Source organism: Danio aesculapii, chromosome 22 (genome assembly GCF_903798145.1).
Source record: "Danio aesculapii chromosome 22, fDanAes4.1, whole genome shotgun sequence".
NCBI lineage: Eukaryota > Metazoa > Chordata > Actinopteri > Cypriniformes > Danionidae > Danio > Danio aesculapii.
The window spans coordinates 18135230-18150540 of NC_079456.1; the positions used below are offsets into that span (position 1 = coordinate 18135230).

At 33.3% G+C, this 15311-nt stretch overlaps 2 protein-coding genes and 1 pseudogene across 3 annotated transcripts in view; 1 reads left to right on the top strand and 2 right to left on the bottom strand.

Annotated features, from left to right (window-relative positions):
• Nucleotides 1–1162, bottom strand: part of LOC130215560 (phosphatidylinositol 4-phosphate 5-kinase type-1 gamma-like) — a 50219-nt gene extending 49057 nt beyond the window's left edge. For both annotated transcript variants that reach the window (XM_056447392.1, XM_056447393.1), the window contains exon 1: nucleotides 907–1162. In XM_056447392.1, the coding sequence (XP_056303367.1) occupies nucleotides 907–1021 (115 nt within the window). In that variant the 5' untranslated portion in view covers nucleotides 1022–1162. The remainder of the gene's footprint in view (nucleotides 1–906) is intronic.
• A 2914-nt stretch (nucleotides 1163–4076) lies between these two features.
• On the bottom strand, nucleotides 4077–11386 carry LOC130215562 (phospholipid hydroperoxide glutathione peroxidase-like; annotated as a pseudogene).
• A 656-nt stretch (nucleotides 11387–12042) lies between these two features.
• On the top strand, nucleotides 12043–15180 carry LOC130215561 (DNA-directed RNA polymerases I, II, and III subunit RPABC1). The gene is made up of 8 exons (XM_056447394.1): nucleotides 12043–12181; nucleotides 12343–12517; nucleotides 12644–12759; nucleotides 12852–12932; nucleotides 14318–14376; nucleotides 14551–14629; nucleotides 14712–14782; nucleotides 15098–15180. Exons 1-7 carry the CDS (start codon nucleotides 12125–12127, stop codon nucleotides 14775–14777), a joined length of 633 nt encoding a protein of 210 aa, XP_056303369.1. The 5' UTR covers nucleotides 12043–12124; the 3' UTR covers nucleotides 14778–14782; nucleotides 15098–15180.
• The last annotated feature ends 131 nt before the right edge of the window (nucleotides 15181–15311 follow it).

The window sequence follows — 15311 nt, forward strand, 5'->3', positions numbered from 1 at the left end:
ATATATATATATATATATATAATTACTTAATAAAAACTCAGAATTGCAAAATATTACAATTGCAAGACTAAAATATGCAAAAGAAAATAATAAACAATGCAGAACTGCATAAAAAAGTCAGATTTTTAAGATAAAAGGCTGCACTTGTTTTATTTCTCCGTTACAAAAACAGGCTTAGATCATTTTAGATCAATAGCTTCATTATAAATTTGTGACATCCAATCAGATTTTTTTGTTTTTCATTCATGTGTATTATTTATGACTTTTTCAACCAGTTAAATTAGTATTACACCTTCCCCCCCTATGATATACTAACCGATTAACACTAGTGGATTACACTAGCTGGTGTTTGGGTATTATAATCATTCAAAACAAAAACCACTTCTATTTGCATTATGGTTCCTATTCAGATAAATTAGGACAACGCAACATCATAATAATGCCATCCCTCAGTCATTATAAGAATGTTAACCTTCATGCAGAATGCTTTAATACATTCAGCTGAGCACATGCAAAAGTCATTGATCCTCACCATATGTCATGGAACCCTTTACCCCAATTCTCACCTCAAGACCCCCTCATCCATCTGTCATCAGCCCAGAGTCCCTGCTATGCTGATTGCTAACTAGCTGATGCTGGCTTTAACCTGATATTTCACACCATCCACCTGACGACATTCATACACATCTGCATTTATGATAAATACACGCTCTCTCGGTCTCCATGCGAGCCATAATACGCAAATGCTCGCGTGACAAATAATCACGCATCAGGTCCCACATCCATGCTAGTTTTGCTAGCTCTATCCATGTGCATCCCAAACACATTTGAATCACTCAGATATGATAGGATGAATAATTGTGTCCATTAAGCAGTCTTTTGAATCAGTATGAATCAGTTAGTTACCCGCATCCACATCGTCCGCCGACCCCGCGTCCTCGGATGCTGTTGCCCCGGATAACGGACTCCCATCCCCGGCCTCGGACAGACTGGCCGCCCCTTCAGCCGCCGCCGCTTCCATTCAATCTCCCTGGATGAATCCTCCGAGCTACAGAGGGTAAATATTTCCAAATAAACACAGCCTTCTCTCGTTGTCTGTATGAATATGACTGAAATGAATGCAGGAGGTTGAAGAGCGTCGGGGTCCTCCTGCTCTCCTCAGCTGTCATGCACTGGATTTGGGATGATGTGCGATTCACGACTCCGGTTCGTTTGAACAGGTGGAATAGTTCAGTAGTTCATTTGAACCGACTCGCAGACTAGCATGTTATTTTGAACCGTTTAGCTTTTTGGATAGTAAATATAAAGAAATGTGGATATATATTCGGATATATTAAGAGTTTCAAAGCAGTACGTGTAGTAATGTGGTCAATTTTGGCGTAGATAAAACTAGATAAAAATAGACATGATTGTCAAGTTGAACGAATTCAGAATGATAACCAGCAGACATGTTATTTTTTGGTTAATCATAAAGTGCTCTGAGTATAAAGAAACCAGCCTAAATACATTTTAAGTGTTTCTATTGTCATACTTTAGCCATTTGTTATAGATTGCGCATGTTTTTAAGTGAATTAACATTATTTTTTGTCCTGCAATGAGTCAATCTCCGCTTCAGCTGCACTTAGAAACACTACAGATCTATTAATATCTGTATTCTCAAGGTTTTTTCAGAGGTTCATAAGTAATTTGCCTAATTATAATTAGATAACAATTGTGAAATTTAGTGACAAACGTCAAGACATTATCTCATTGAAGGATAGATAGGACACGTCGATTACTATCAACAAAATGAATTGTTTTGATTCACTACCGCGAATCGATTCATAAGTACGAATCACACTTCCAAACGAACGCACTGGATCTGCTTGGATGAGGCGCCTGCTGCTCTCTGTTGGTGAATATTCAGTAAAGCAGGTGAGAAAAAGAGCTTAACTCGGACACTGTATCAGGGGTGGCCAAATATTTTCTTATGAAGGACCAAAAACCAAACTTGATGGTGGTGGGCCGACGGTAAATACACCAAACTGTATTACGTTCAAGTTGCCATGGGTAATTTCCTCATTTATATAATAATAAAAAAAAACTATAAAACATTGCTTTACATTAACTAATACGGTACATTTTTTTATATTTAATAATTAACTTATATTAAAAACAAAAACAATCCTATTTATACCAGAATGGAGTTCTGTGGAGGATGCCTTGATTTCCTCGCCTGGGTTTTCTGTGTTGTCTTCTGTTCGTCGAGTCACAGTATTTACATTTTAGAAAACCAGATTCATTTATGGATACATTTAATTGAAACATTTAGCTAGCATTCAGTTTTTTTTGTAGCTGAGCAATTAAACAAACAAACAAACAAACAAACAAAAAGAAGGTTATGCGAAAATAGAAATGACAATCTCTGTTTAAGGCATTTGCCCCTACCCTCCCTATCACTCTCTTCTCTGATGGGATGGTGGGCTAAATCCACAGGCCGTGTTAAATTATGAAATATATCTTAATATCATTTAAATAAAATCTAACATAACCCTAAAAAACGATTTATCTAATGTATAATATTTTAATATTAGTATAGTATTAGTATAATAATAGTGCAGTATCGGTACTTTTACTCCAACACTTTCCTTCAACCTGCAGTCACTGCTTTTTTTTTCTTGTCTATGGGGATTAGAAAAATCAGTCCTGTAATTCCTGTCCAATCAAATCACATATAGAAGGTAAATCACATCATACTTTACTACCTCAAGCGATGGGTGATTTATAACTGCAGCAAACTGATTGGAAGTTGTCAAAAATCTTTACACACATTCACCCAGACACTGTTTAAATGCATGGCAGTGATGAGAAGATGACGGATGTTTACTGTATGATGAACAAAATGGCCTTAAACACCCAGCAGGCACAACACGTCAACATGACGTCAGATTAACATTGTACCCCAATGTCGTGGGGACGTTGCATTTTGTTTGGAAATGAAAATCGGGTTGGCGTCAAAACTCATTGTCAGGCTGACGTCAATGTGAAACTACCAATGTAAAATTAATCCAATATCAACGTCTAATGATGTTAAAGCTTGACGTTGTGTGGACGTTACCACTATGACGTCTATCAGCCGTTTGATTTTGGTGGCCATACCAGAGGAATAAATGTCAATAATTGATGTCAATATGACATTGGTTTAAGATGTTGGTTCGACGTTGGATTTTGGTCACTTTCCAACAAAACCTAAAATATTAACATAATTTTAAGTCATTATTGGACGTCAAAATAACATTGTCCTTAGATGCTGGCTAGACATTGAATTTTGGTCACCTGACATCACAACTTAAATCTGAGCAAAATATTAATGTCGTATGACGTTGTGTGCCTGCTGTGCAATAACTAAATGCACTACAGAACGTTACGTTTACACACATTCACAAATTACATGTAAATGCATCTTCTTTTCACAGCATAATATTCACTACACTTGGGTACTTTTGAAAGGTCTACTTTTTACTTTGAGTAATATTTACAACAGACACTTTTACTCTACTTGCACTACATTTTTAGCCAAATAATGGTACTTTTACTGAAGTTTGGTTTTTCAGTACTCTTTCCACCACTGATACTGTATATAGAATTTTTGTATTACAATTTAATTATATATATATATATATATATATATATATATATATATATATATATATATATATATATATATATATATATATATATATATATATATATATATATATTTAGTTCATAGTCTATAGTTTTACAAAATACTTCAAGCTCACTGCAGGATTTTTATAGTTAACTTATACCAAAAATAAAAAAAGTTAACTTTAAATGAACAACTATACAATTTTACATATACTCACATTTCAACATTCCCATTTATAATTTTCATTCTGTTTAACCTATTAAAATAACTATAACAGATATAAAATATAAAACTTATGAAAAAAAATCAATAATTACTAAAACTTTAAGAAAAAAAAATATTTTTAATATTTTAAAAAATATGAAATAAAAAACACTATAAAACCTAACAATACCTTGGCTTACAGGAAGAAAACAAACATCAAATCTACAGTTCAACAGAATCTCTGCATTTATTAATAAACGTACACTACAACAGCGTGTTGAGTGTTAATAAATCGCATGTTTCTTCATCTGTCCTCTCTGCAGACTGACGCTGAGAACTCGTGATGCCCTCAGGAGGAGGTGCACGCCAAACACATCAGGTCTGTTCTTTCCTCAACAAGGGGTTTCCAAACAAACCTTCATCAGTCCATGAGCGGCATCACTCACACCCAGCACTCAGACGCTAGTTCAGCTAATCCAGCACATTAGAGATATTTAGGAAGATCCTTCTCCACCACCTGAAATTATATTTAAAGACAGTTACATACATGATGATGTAGTTCATGACTTTAAACAGATGCCAATATAATTAAAGATGAGAAGAGAATGTGAAACATACGCTTGGATCCTGCAATGGGGAATATCTCTTCATAACCTGGCCTTCACGGTTAATGAGGAACTGACATTTAGACAAAAAGGAAAATGATTAATTAATGATAATGAATAGTAATCATTTATTTAGATTTATTAATTTATTTAATAAATTTAGAACAGTAATTTGTCTATAAAAAAATTTACAAACCTTTGTGAAATTCCATTTGATGCCACTGGAACAGAACAAATAAAGTCAGCTTTGTTGATTTACAATTTTTAATCATAATTTTAACTTGTGATAGTTTGATTATATCATAATTCTGAGTGTTCATCTGAAATAAATGTGCCCTGATTTTCATAATTATAACATAATTATATTTTATTTTAAGGGCACCTATGATGAAAATCCTCTTTTGTAAGCAGTTTGGACAGAACTGTGTGTAGGTATAGTGTGTCCACTGTCATATTGGAGTGATAGAAACGTAGTGATAGAAAAAGTCTCTTTTTTTTAATTTCCTGACTTTAAAATAGGACCCAAATCCCAGTGATTTTGAGGCCCACCGCAATGTGACATAGGAGTGCGGTTTTCCCCGCCCACCGAATTGATTAACAGATGCCATGTTTCTATAATAATTGCACACAAATCTCCACAGAACTTTTTTTGCAAATAAACTGGGATTCAAATATTGGTTACAACTCTTTGTGGTTTTCGTAAGTATTATAAGAGTATAACGTTTTAAAACAGGCAGGGAGCAGCACCTCCTTTTCATTGAAAGCCACAGGCTACAAAATCAGCTACACTGTACTCAGACACTGATAGGTGTTTTGAGTTGAAACTTTACAGACACATTCTGGAGACACCAAAGGCTTATCCTACATCTTGTAAAAAAGGTGCCCTTTAATCATCATTTATGTTAAACTGTCATTTATCTCAATGTTTTTGTCATAAATGACTTAGTATGTCAAAATTTCAATGTATTATATCATGAATAAAAATATTCTAAATCTCTTATTTTACATTCAACAGAAGAAAAAAGTTATGTGTTTAAAAGTATTATTGTCATCTCTTTATCTAATCATTTCAACATTTTATCTTATAAATAAGACAACATTCTTCAAAATATCTTCTTATTGTTCAATAGAAGAATAAAATACATTATGACATAATAATTTGCTTAAATCATAATTCTAAGTGTTCATCTGAAATAAATGTGTCTTGGTTTTCATATCTATGACTTAGCATTAACTGTAATTGTCACAAATGACGAAATTGTTCAAAATATATTCTATGCTGAGTTTGTCTATAAAGTGCTTGCTTCTAATCTAATAATAAGTATTTTTTTAATCATTTTCATGTTGTCTCAAATTATTTTGTCAAAAATAAATTGGCAAATTTTTCATAATTATGACTTTTTATTTATTATTATGATTATTCCAATTGATGTACAAATATGAGTATGCCAATAATTTCAACTTTTTTCATAAATATGACAGCATTCTTCTAAATGTTTTATCCTAAAGACGAGCCACAATTATGGACTAAAAACATATTTTGTCTCATAATGTTTTTGTCATAAATGACTTAGTATGTCAAAACTTTTACGTTTTATATCATAAATAAAAATAAAGATATTAAAAATCTCTTAATTTACGATCAACAGAAGAAAACAGTCAAAGTTATGCGTTTAAAAATATTATTGTCAACTCTTCATCTAATAATTTCAGCATTATATGTTGTAAATAAGACAACATTCTTCAAAATATCTTCTTTATTGTTCAATAGAAGAATAAAATACATTTTTATGACAATCTAATTTCAACTTTTTCATAAAGCCAGTGTTTTATCTCAAATAATATTTTCTAAATTCTCAATTTGTCAAAATGTACTTTTATGCTGTAACTATGAAAGCATTCTTTAAAATATCTAAAAATACCAAAAATATATAATAAAAGTACTAAAAAAATACCAAATAAAACTGCAAATCTAGCAACTCACTTTCCAAGGAATCCTTTTCCATTAGGCTGATCCTTCAGCCACTTCCAGAGCGGATGAGCCCCGTCGCCATTCACATCAATCTTGCTGAACATGTCAAACTCTGCGTTGTATGACTTGGCGAATTCCTTGATTTGGGAATTAGTTCCTGGTTCCTGAATAAAAATATAATTAGATAATAATAGTGTGTATTACATTAAATAGTAATTAAATATTATGAAAAACATTAAATAAAACAATGCACTTCTTTTTGGAAAAGACACATCTTACAACTCCCCTACAGTTAAACAACTGAGTTTTACCATTTTTGAAACCATTCAGCCGATCTCGGTGTCTGGCAGGAGCCCTTTTAGCTTAGCTTAGCATAAGTCATTGAATCGGATTAGACCATTAGCTTCACATTCAAAAAATTTATGAAAAAGTTTTGATAATTTTTCTATTTGAAGCAACTTTTAATATTCCGTCAACAAAAGATTCAAGCATAAAATAGAAAAATTATTAAAACTTTTAAAAAAATTTTAAGTGAGATGCTAATGGTCTAATCCAATTTAATGATTTATGCTAAGCTAAAAATGCTCCCGCCAGACATGTAAATTGGCTGAATGGATTCAATAATGGTAAAATTCAACACTTTAACTCTAGTTATCTTGTAAAGTGAGCCTATTTCCAAAAAAAAGTTGAGCATTTTGATGTCCATACCTGACGTCCGAACTGGTTGGAAGGGAAGGCCAGGATGCGTAAACCTCTCTCAGAGTACTTGGCGTGCATCTCTGCAAACTGAGAGTAGTTTACTGGGGTTTTACCTCATTTGGAGGCAACGTTTGTGATGATCACAACTTTTCCCCTAAAATATGTAAATATGAAAGTAAATTAGTGTCACAAAGTCATTGGAGCAAGAAATAATATGCCAAAAGGTTAAAAATACTGTAACATTGTGATGATTAAGTTGTTTCTAACACAACAATTTGGTTTTAGCTGCTAGAAGATGCAAACTATGTGTATCGAAAATGGTGCAAAATATAAAACATGCTTGATATCCTCCAATTTCATAGTCTAAAGTAAAAAAAGAATCATTCACTACTCAATTTTCTGTGAACTCTACAGATATCTTATTTAAAAACAAAAACTTTAAACTGTTGATCATAAATATGATTTTTATGGGGTGGTGAGTTATAAATATGAGTTAAAACAATAACAAAAGGAGATTTACATACTAAATCAGACATAATTTGGGCAAAACATGAAATGATGGCTATGACTGTGAAATAATGACTGTGACATTTTATAACTATGACATAAAAGCCTGAAATTATGAGATAACCCATACATTTAACCCATTCAGAAAGAAAGCCAGAGGAGAAATGGTCGTGCCCTGCTGAGCCTGGTTTTCCTCAAGGTTTTTTTCCCCTTCACTTTCGTCAATTGGTAAAGTTTGTTCACCGTCACTGTCACCACTGGCTTGCTTGGATTGGGACTTGTGGAGCTGCGCATCAATCTATTTGCTGTTCAGTGTTTGGACTTTCAGCAGGGAAATTTAAACCACTGAACTGAACTAAACTGAACATCAACTCTGAAAACTGGACTGACACGGTTTCAATTTACTAGAACTTCTATGTTAAGCTGCTTTGACACAATCTACACTGTAGAAGCGCTACAGAAATAAAGATGAATTGAATTAAATAGAAGAAAAACAGACAAAAAAGTAAATACCAAAATAAAAATGTATTTAAAAATGTCTTTGAAAACTTTTGAAGTCATAAAAATGAGTCAACATGAAATAATTAGATCAATAATTTTGACAAGTGTCATATGCCATAAGTATTCCTATCTCGTAGTTATGACCTTACATTTGATTTTGATTTCTTAGCATGCCGTAAGTATTACACTTAAAAAGTTGATATTATGAAAACCTTAAATATGACAGAAACATTTGGCAAAGACATACTAAAAGAAAACCAGTCACGAATATGACATAAATGCGTAATTATTAGATCAATATTTTGACTTGTGTGATGTCTTTTTTATATCAGCTTCCTGTCGTATAATTATGACTTGTATATCTTACGTTTGACTTGTCATAATTATGACTTTTTATCTCTTAGCATGTTATAATTATTACTTGTGTCATAACATTTCTTATATCCCAATTCTGACTTTTAACTCATAATCATGTCTTATGCTTACCACAATTTTTCAGCTTATTGGTATGTCATGGTTTACATTCAGTCATAATCTGTCATTTTTTTACTCTTTGTAACAACTGTGTCTCTTTATCTCATAGTTACGAATGATTTTGAATTCTGTCATAATCATAAATTAGTATGAAATCATTATGATGTAAATGGACTTCCACACAAATCTACAAACTCTCAAAATCTGCAGACTGTAATGTTTCATTTCATTCATAAACAAACGTCCTTCATGCCTTCAGATGAAAATGAACAGCAACTCTACTTCTGGCATGCTTGTTTTCATCCCTCACCTGTATTTTTCCAGGGAAACTTCATTTCCATCTATATCTGTGGCTGTGAATTCATAAATGGATTTGGCCGTCTGCCAGTCCTCTAGCTGTGCAGACTGAGAAAAGAAACACCACAACATATTTGAATAAACAACAACACTTTTCATCACAAACATTACACAAATACACTACCTAAAAAAACCTGCTACTGCTACATTCACATTCAAATAATGGGCATATCTTATCACATGCTAATTTCTGCTACACTGAAAAACAAAACAATTCTGGTTGCCTTATTTGTTTAGCTGACTTAAATTAACCTTATGAGTAACTTAAAATGGCTTGTATAACAAACAAAAAGGTTATAATTTACATAAAAACACATGTTGTTATGACTTACTGCCCATATCAGCATCGGAACATACTAATGCTATAACATGTTAGCAATATGTTTACTACCGAAGTCCAATGTGCTAGCCTTGCAAGAAACATGCTAATTAAGGCTAACAGTATGTAAACATACTAGAAACAGGCTAACAACAAACTTTACTCAAGTAGTTCTAACTTACATTACATTACACTGACATGAAAGGTTTGTGTGACTTAAAAAATGTAAGTTGAACCATGGTTTACTTATTTTAGCAAGCTAAATTAACAATAACAACATTAGCTGTCATGATTAATCATATCATATGTTTACAGTGTGCTAATCCAGCGTTCGTGTTCAAGTAATGAGCATATCTTACCATAGTCTGCAACACTAGAGAGAAAACGACAGCGGACCCTAAGAAACGCATGACTGCCCTTCAGTATTTACTACTGAAACGGCAGGCAGCGAATTACATTAAATCCTCTTAACGTCCCTGAACTCCCACAACACTGTACACTCCTCATATATATAATGCTTGAAGTAAACATTAACTTAACCCAGAGGCAGTTTTATTCCCTATAGGTTGAAATTCTGCCGACTAAAGGGTTACATGTTGAGTGTTTGACGGTAAACTGTGATGATGATGGAGGATTTGAGATTAAAGGTCACTGGGTGACGATCTTGCACAACTGAAAGAGCTGATAGCTTGATATGGTGCCATTCGCTTTGCATATTAGATAAGCTGTGGTGTGTTTGGTAATACTAGAATGGCAAACATAGGATCTGTTTGACTTGAATACTGGCTTCAGGGATGGATTTGTGCAACAAAGATGTTATGAAATGGAAAAAGTGGGATAATAATTAATTAAAAAAAACCTGACTTTAAAATTTGACATTAATTGTAATATTAGTTATGAATATATTAAGACTGACTGTGAAACTATGACATTATGACAAAATGTTATGAGATACTGTCATATTTCTAAAATTTCAAGTGATAAATTTGACTTTTTGCATCATAATTAATTTTCCTACATCATAATTTGGCCTTTTTGTCACGATTATTGTGATAAATTATTATTGTTTAAATATTGTGACAATTATTAGTATGTATGTAGTATGTTTTTTCCATAATTGTCACATAATTGTAATTTGTATCTTTTGTAATAAAAACGTATTATGTTTTTAGATTTTTAAAGTATGTTACTCACAATTACGACTTGCTATGTCACTATTTTCACTTATGTCATGTTTTGTTTTAGATTAAAATGATTAATTATCGTCACAATTACCTCTTATACGTTTTTGTTATAACTTTGACTTTAAATTTGCAGAATTATGACCTGGTATGTCACTGTTTTGACTCATTTCATTTTTGTGACTTTTTAATATTACAATTCAACTTTCTACATTATAGTTTTATCTTTTTTTGTCATAATTTTGTATTCGGCATTAGTTCAATGTATTTTGGACATGAACCAATGTTATATAACTTTTTTGGACATTTGTTGGAAGTAACATGTATTTTATTGTCATTTGAATGTCGAAATACAAATGATGACAATTTCTTTTATGGTGTTTCATTTAATACATACAGAAATGTAAAACCATCAATTATATTTCGAATCGAAAAATATGATCTGTTATTAGGAAGCAGATTTTTGGAACCACGTTTTTTTTCTGATGAAGCCTAGTTAATTAACTAATTTATTCATTCATTCACTAGACAAAACAACTATTATTAGGGTATTACTTTTGTTGATTGTTGTTGCGCTTGCGCATTGTTTATATAACGGAAAAAGGTAACAACTCTGACACAACGACCAATGACCTAAATACACCAAGACTTGAGCAACAAGACAGATTGTGTAAACAACCGATGATAAAACATTTGCAAAACCCCCGTAATTACGCAGCATATAATACCGCATCCCATAACGTTATTCACCATTACGTAATATTCTAAATTTGCAAGTTCAGAAGTATTTAGCTTTACAATACCATTGCACCAATGATCCCACTGCTTGATAAAGCCCCGAACAGCAAAAAACGGTGGATTAACCCCATTTTATGCTCTTTTTAACGCCTTGCAAAGTTCAGTCAGTCGTGATGTCGAACTCACAGAGAATCATTGAGTCGATTCTTTTCAATAAATCAGATGAACCGCTTCGCCGAACGATTCATTTTAAAGTGATTCTCGAGTAAACTTGCAGTCGAATTAAAACAGAACTAGCTGCCTTCGTTCTTTAGCTAAGGCACACTAATATGCTAGGGCAAAATTTATCACCATATTATTTTGTAAACCGGTTATCAAAACAATGTATTTATTGTTCTTAACGCGTTTTTGTTAACTGTTTTGAACATAAACACGCATAACGTCACAATAAACTTAATAAACACGCAAAATATACTCAATTAAAATCATTTGAAATAATTGCTAATGTGATTTTAAACCATGTAACATTTTCTACAAACGCTATAGTCTATGGGGACGACGCGCTATGCGTCAAAATGAATCGCTTTGTGAAGCGGATCTTTGAACTGTTCGAATAAATCTATATTCAAATGCATTTCCCAAATGCTACACAACCCTCTTTCCTTCCTCATTCGTTTAAATAAAAACCAAAACATATTTTAAGAAAACAATAGCTGTGGTTTTGCTTAGAAGCTGTAATACAATCTAAACAACATTTACTGTTTCATAAATAAAACTGCGCACTATATCTACGCTATGGCGTAACGTCTGACGTCATATAATAGCGCCAGCGACGGGAACCAAACGTGGAGTAGAAGCGTCACATAAGCGGATTGTTTTGATCATCAAATTTGATATTAATCCTATTTTTAGAGCAGTATGGATGACGAGGAAGAGACATACAGACTATGGAAAATTAGAAAAACTATAATGCAGGTAAAAAAAGAGATATGTGCCTTGGTAATAGCGTTTCGAACAGTTTAATGATGCTTGTTCCGGTTAGTTGTTGAATTAATTTGGTGTCTTTTAAAAGAACATACACATTTGAATAACAGAAATAACGTACTGTAATTATAATGTTGATATTTACCCAACAGCTTTGTCATGATCGCGGATATTTGGTGACGCAAGATGAATTGGACCAGACTCTTGATGAATTCAGGAGCCAGTTTGGAGATAAACCGAGCGAGGGTCGACCACGACGAAATGACCTGACAGTCCTGGTGGCCCACAATGACGACCCGACCGACCAGATGTTTGTGTTCTTCCCGGGTATGTTGTATTCCGCAGCAGCCCTATTTAATTAAACTAGTACGAGATAGTAGCGAGAAGTGGTTGATCAATATTGGATCTACCTTAAAGAGTTTAAATATATCTAAACTCTAATTTTCCTTGCAGAGGAACCAAAGGTTGGCATTAAAACCATAAAGATGTATTGCCAGCGCATGCAGGAGGAAAACATCACCCGCGCCATCATTGTAGTACAAATGGGCATGACACCCTCCGCCAAACAGGTGCAACTTGCACATTTACTGATGTTTATAGCACTAATGTCGAACACTTTACAAGATAATTAAAACATTTTTATCTCTCCGTCAAATTCCAGTCTCTGGTAGACATGGCGCCGAAGTACATACTTGAGCAGTTTCTTCAGCAGGAGCTTCTAATCAACATTACTGAACACGAGGTGAGGAGACTCAGAGGGATAGTTCACCCCAAAAAAAATGAAAATTCTGTCGTCATGTTCTCACCCTTGTTCCAAACCTGTTTGAGTTGCTTTCTTCTGTTGACAACAATGTTGGAAAGCAGCAGCCATTGACTTCCATAGTATTTTTCGTTTCTGTTAAGGCAGTCAGTAGCTGTTTTCCCCCCAACATTCCCCAGAATATCTTGTTTTGTGTTCAACAGAAGAAATAAATTTATTAAGGGTTGGAACACGTGAGTATGAGTAAATGATTTAATTCCCACAGATTCGTTCACACCAAGAAAATGTAATTACCATACAAATCAAAAATGCTTTATTATGGATGCCAAAGAACTAAAATATAATTGCAAATTTAAAAAAAGAAATGCACAGGAAAATGCTGCAATTTCCTTTTGTTTGTTTGTTTTTAATCTACTTCAATACTATTTTTTTTGGTTCAATGTGAATGGCTGTTTCCAAAATTTATCAGAATATCTAGTTTGATTTTTCTAATCAGAGATGTCCAAACTCCATTCTCAAGAGTTTAGATTCAACTTATTTCAGCGCACATGCCTGGAAGTTTCTAGTAGACCTAGTAAGAGCTCGATTAGCTGGTTCAGGGGTTGGAGCCTTTTTTTTCTTGATAATAAACATTATGCAGTGCTTCCCACACATACACTTTACTTGGGCGGGCCATCCAGGTATATTAACTAAGTATATTTGGTGGTAACATGTGAATAATACTATTATTATCATCCTTTTACACTTATTTTTTCTGCATCCGTCCAAGAAAGCCAAACATTCATGATCGATTAACCAGTGGAAAATCTTCTCTCGCTCTGCACATTTCTTATTGCTGGTCGTCAACACTCACACAGACAATCTCACATGCTCTGCAAACCCACAGAGAGGCCTTTTGCACCTGACCATAGTTTCTGAATCTCCTAAAATGTCCAGGATTCAGCTTTTGCTTTCTAAAGTTGCCGTTATTCATTTGCACATTTGCATGACTTTTTTTTGCAGCTGACTGCACATGCACAGCCGCGAGAGACGCATTAAACGATATGCTCAGATAGGACAAATGACTGATCTAAACTGGCTGCAAAATATTTCTACACATTAGAAATGGCTAATCAACTAATTTGCCTTATTTAAATCTACACTTTTTATTCTAGTAATTATTCTAAATTTAAGCAATAGTCTTTTTATTCCCTTTTTCTGTTATTTATTTCTCATTTGCTGTATGTATATATTTTATGATGTTAATATATTACTTCATGCATATCTAAAATACTTTGGCAATAGGCCTACTGTACAAAATGCTTTTAAGATGCTTAAGACTTTGATCGATTCATCATTTGCGATAACTATGGTTTCATTTCTTTCAGCTTGTTCCAGAGCACATAGTTATGACAAAAGAAGAAGTGACTGAGTTGCTGGCGCGGTAGTATCCTCTCATGAAAGACGCTTAAAGATTATAGCAGTGTTATTTTGGTATTTTCTACGGTTTAGCTCAACTTTATAGTGTATTATACATGTGTAAGCTCCAATTGGACAGTTTACAGGACATGTTGGTCTAGTTCTGGTTTTTGATTAGTCTCCTTAACCAGCTCTTCTCCAGTAAGCTAAAGGAAAGCCAACTTCCCAGAATTCAAGCTGGGGATCCCGTTGCCCGTTACTTTGGCTTGAAGAGAGGCCAGGTAGGAACTCAGCTCAATGCACAATTTTAGTCTTATTTTGATTAACAGCAATCAGCTAATAGTTTGCGAATGTGTTTTTCAGGTCGTTAAGATCATCAGACCGAGTGAAACTGCTGGACGGTACATCACATACAGATTGGTCCAGTAATGCTGGTGAGCTCTTGTCTTTTATCAACCTTTATATTTCTATTTTTTGCTTAAATGCAAGTTAAATTTATCACAGTCCATTGATTTGTTTCTAAATTAGCTGGTTAGAATATGGTTTAAAAGATTTAATGATTCGCTTATTTATTAACCGTCTGTTTTCAATGAACTGCACAAAAACTTTCTATAATTCTGTGAAGTATTAAGATATTACTCTCTATATTGCACATGCTGTCTGTTTAGCTACACGTTTCAGTTCTAGAAAGTTTAGTATCTGTAGTGGTTAAAGTCTTCATTTAATAGTTTTTATCTTTTGTTTGACAGGTTTCTTTTTCCAGCAGCTGAAATTGAACGCCTTCAGTTTGTCTTTTTACCATTTTTAACTAATAAAATATGTTTGTTACATCGTTTCCTTCCATTTGTTCAGTCCTAAATGAGCCGTCAACATTATTAATATTATTATTACTATTAACATTATTAATCATACTTTAAAGAAAAAAAATATGAAACACTCACCTTTTTCTTTCTGAAAGCCATC

Coding starts and splice junctions, on each gene's coding strand:
- LOC130215561 (XM_056447394.1), top strand. CDS start 12,125: ATGGATGACGAGGAAGAGACATACAGACTATGGAAAATTAGAAAAACT. Junction 12,182..12,342: donor TTAGAAAAACTATAATGCAG/GTAAAAAAAGAG, acceptor TTTACCCAACAG/CTTTGTCATGATCGCGGATA. Junction 12,518..12,643: donor GATGTTTGTGTTCTTCCCGG/GTATGTTGTATT, acceptor TTTTCCTTGCAG/AGGAACCAAAGGTTGGCATT.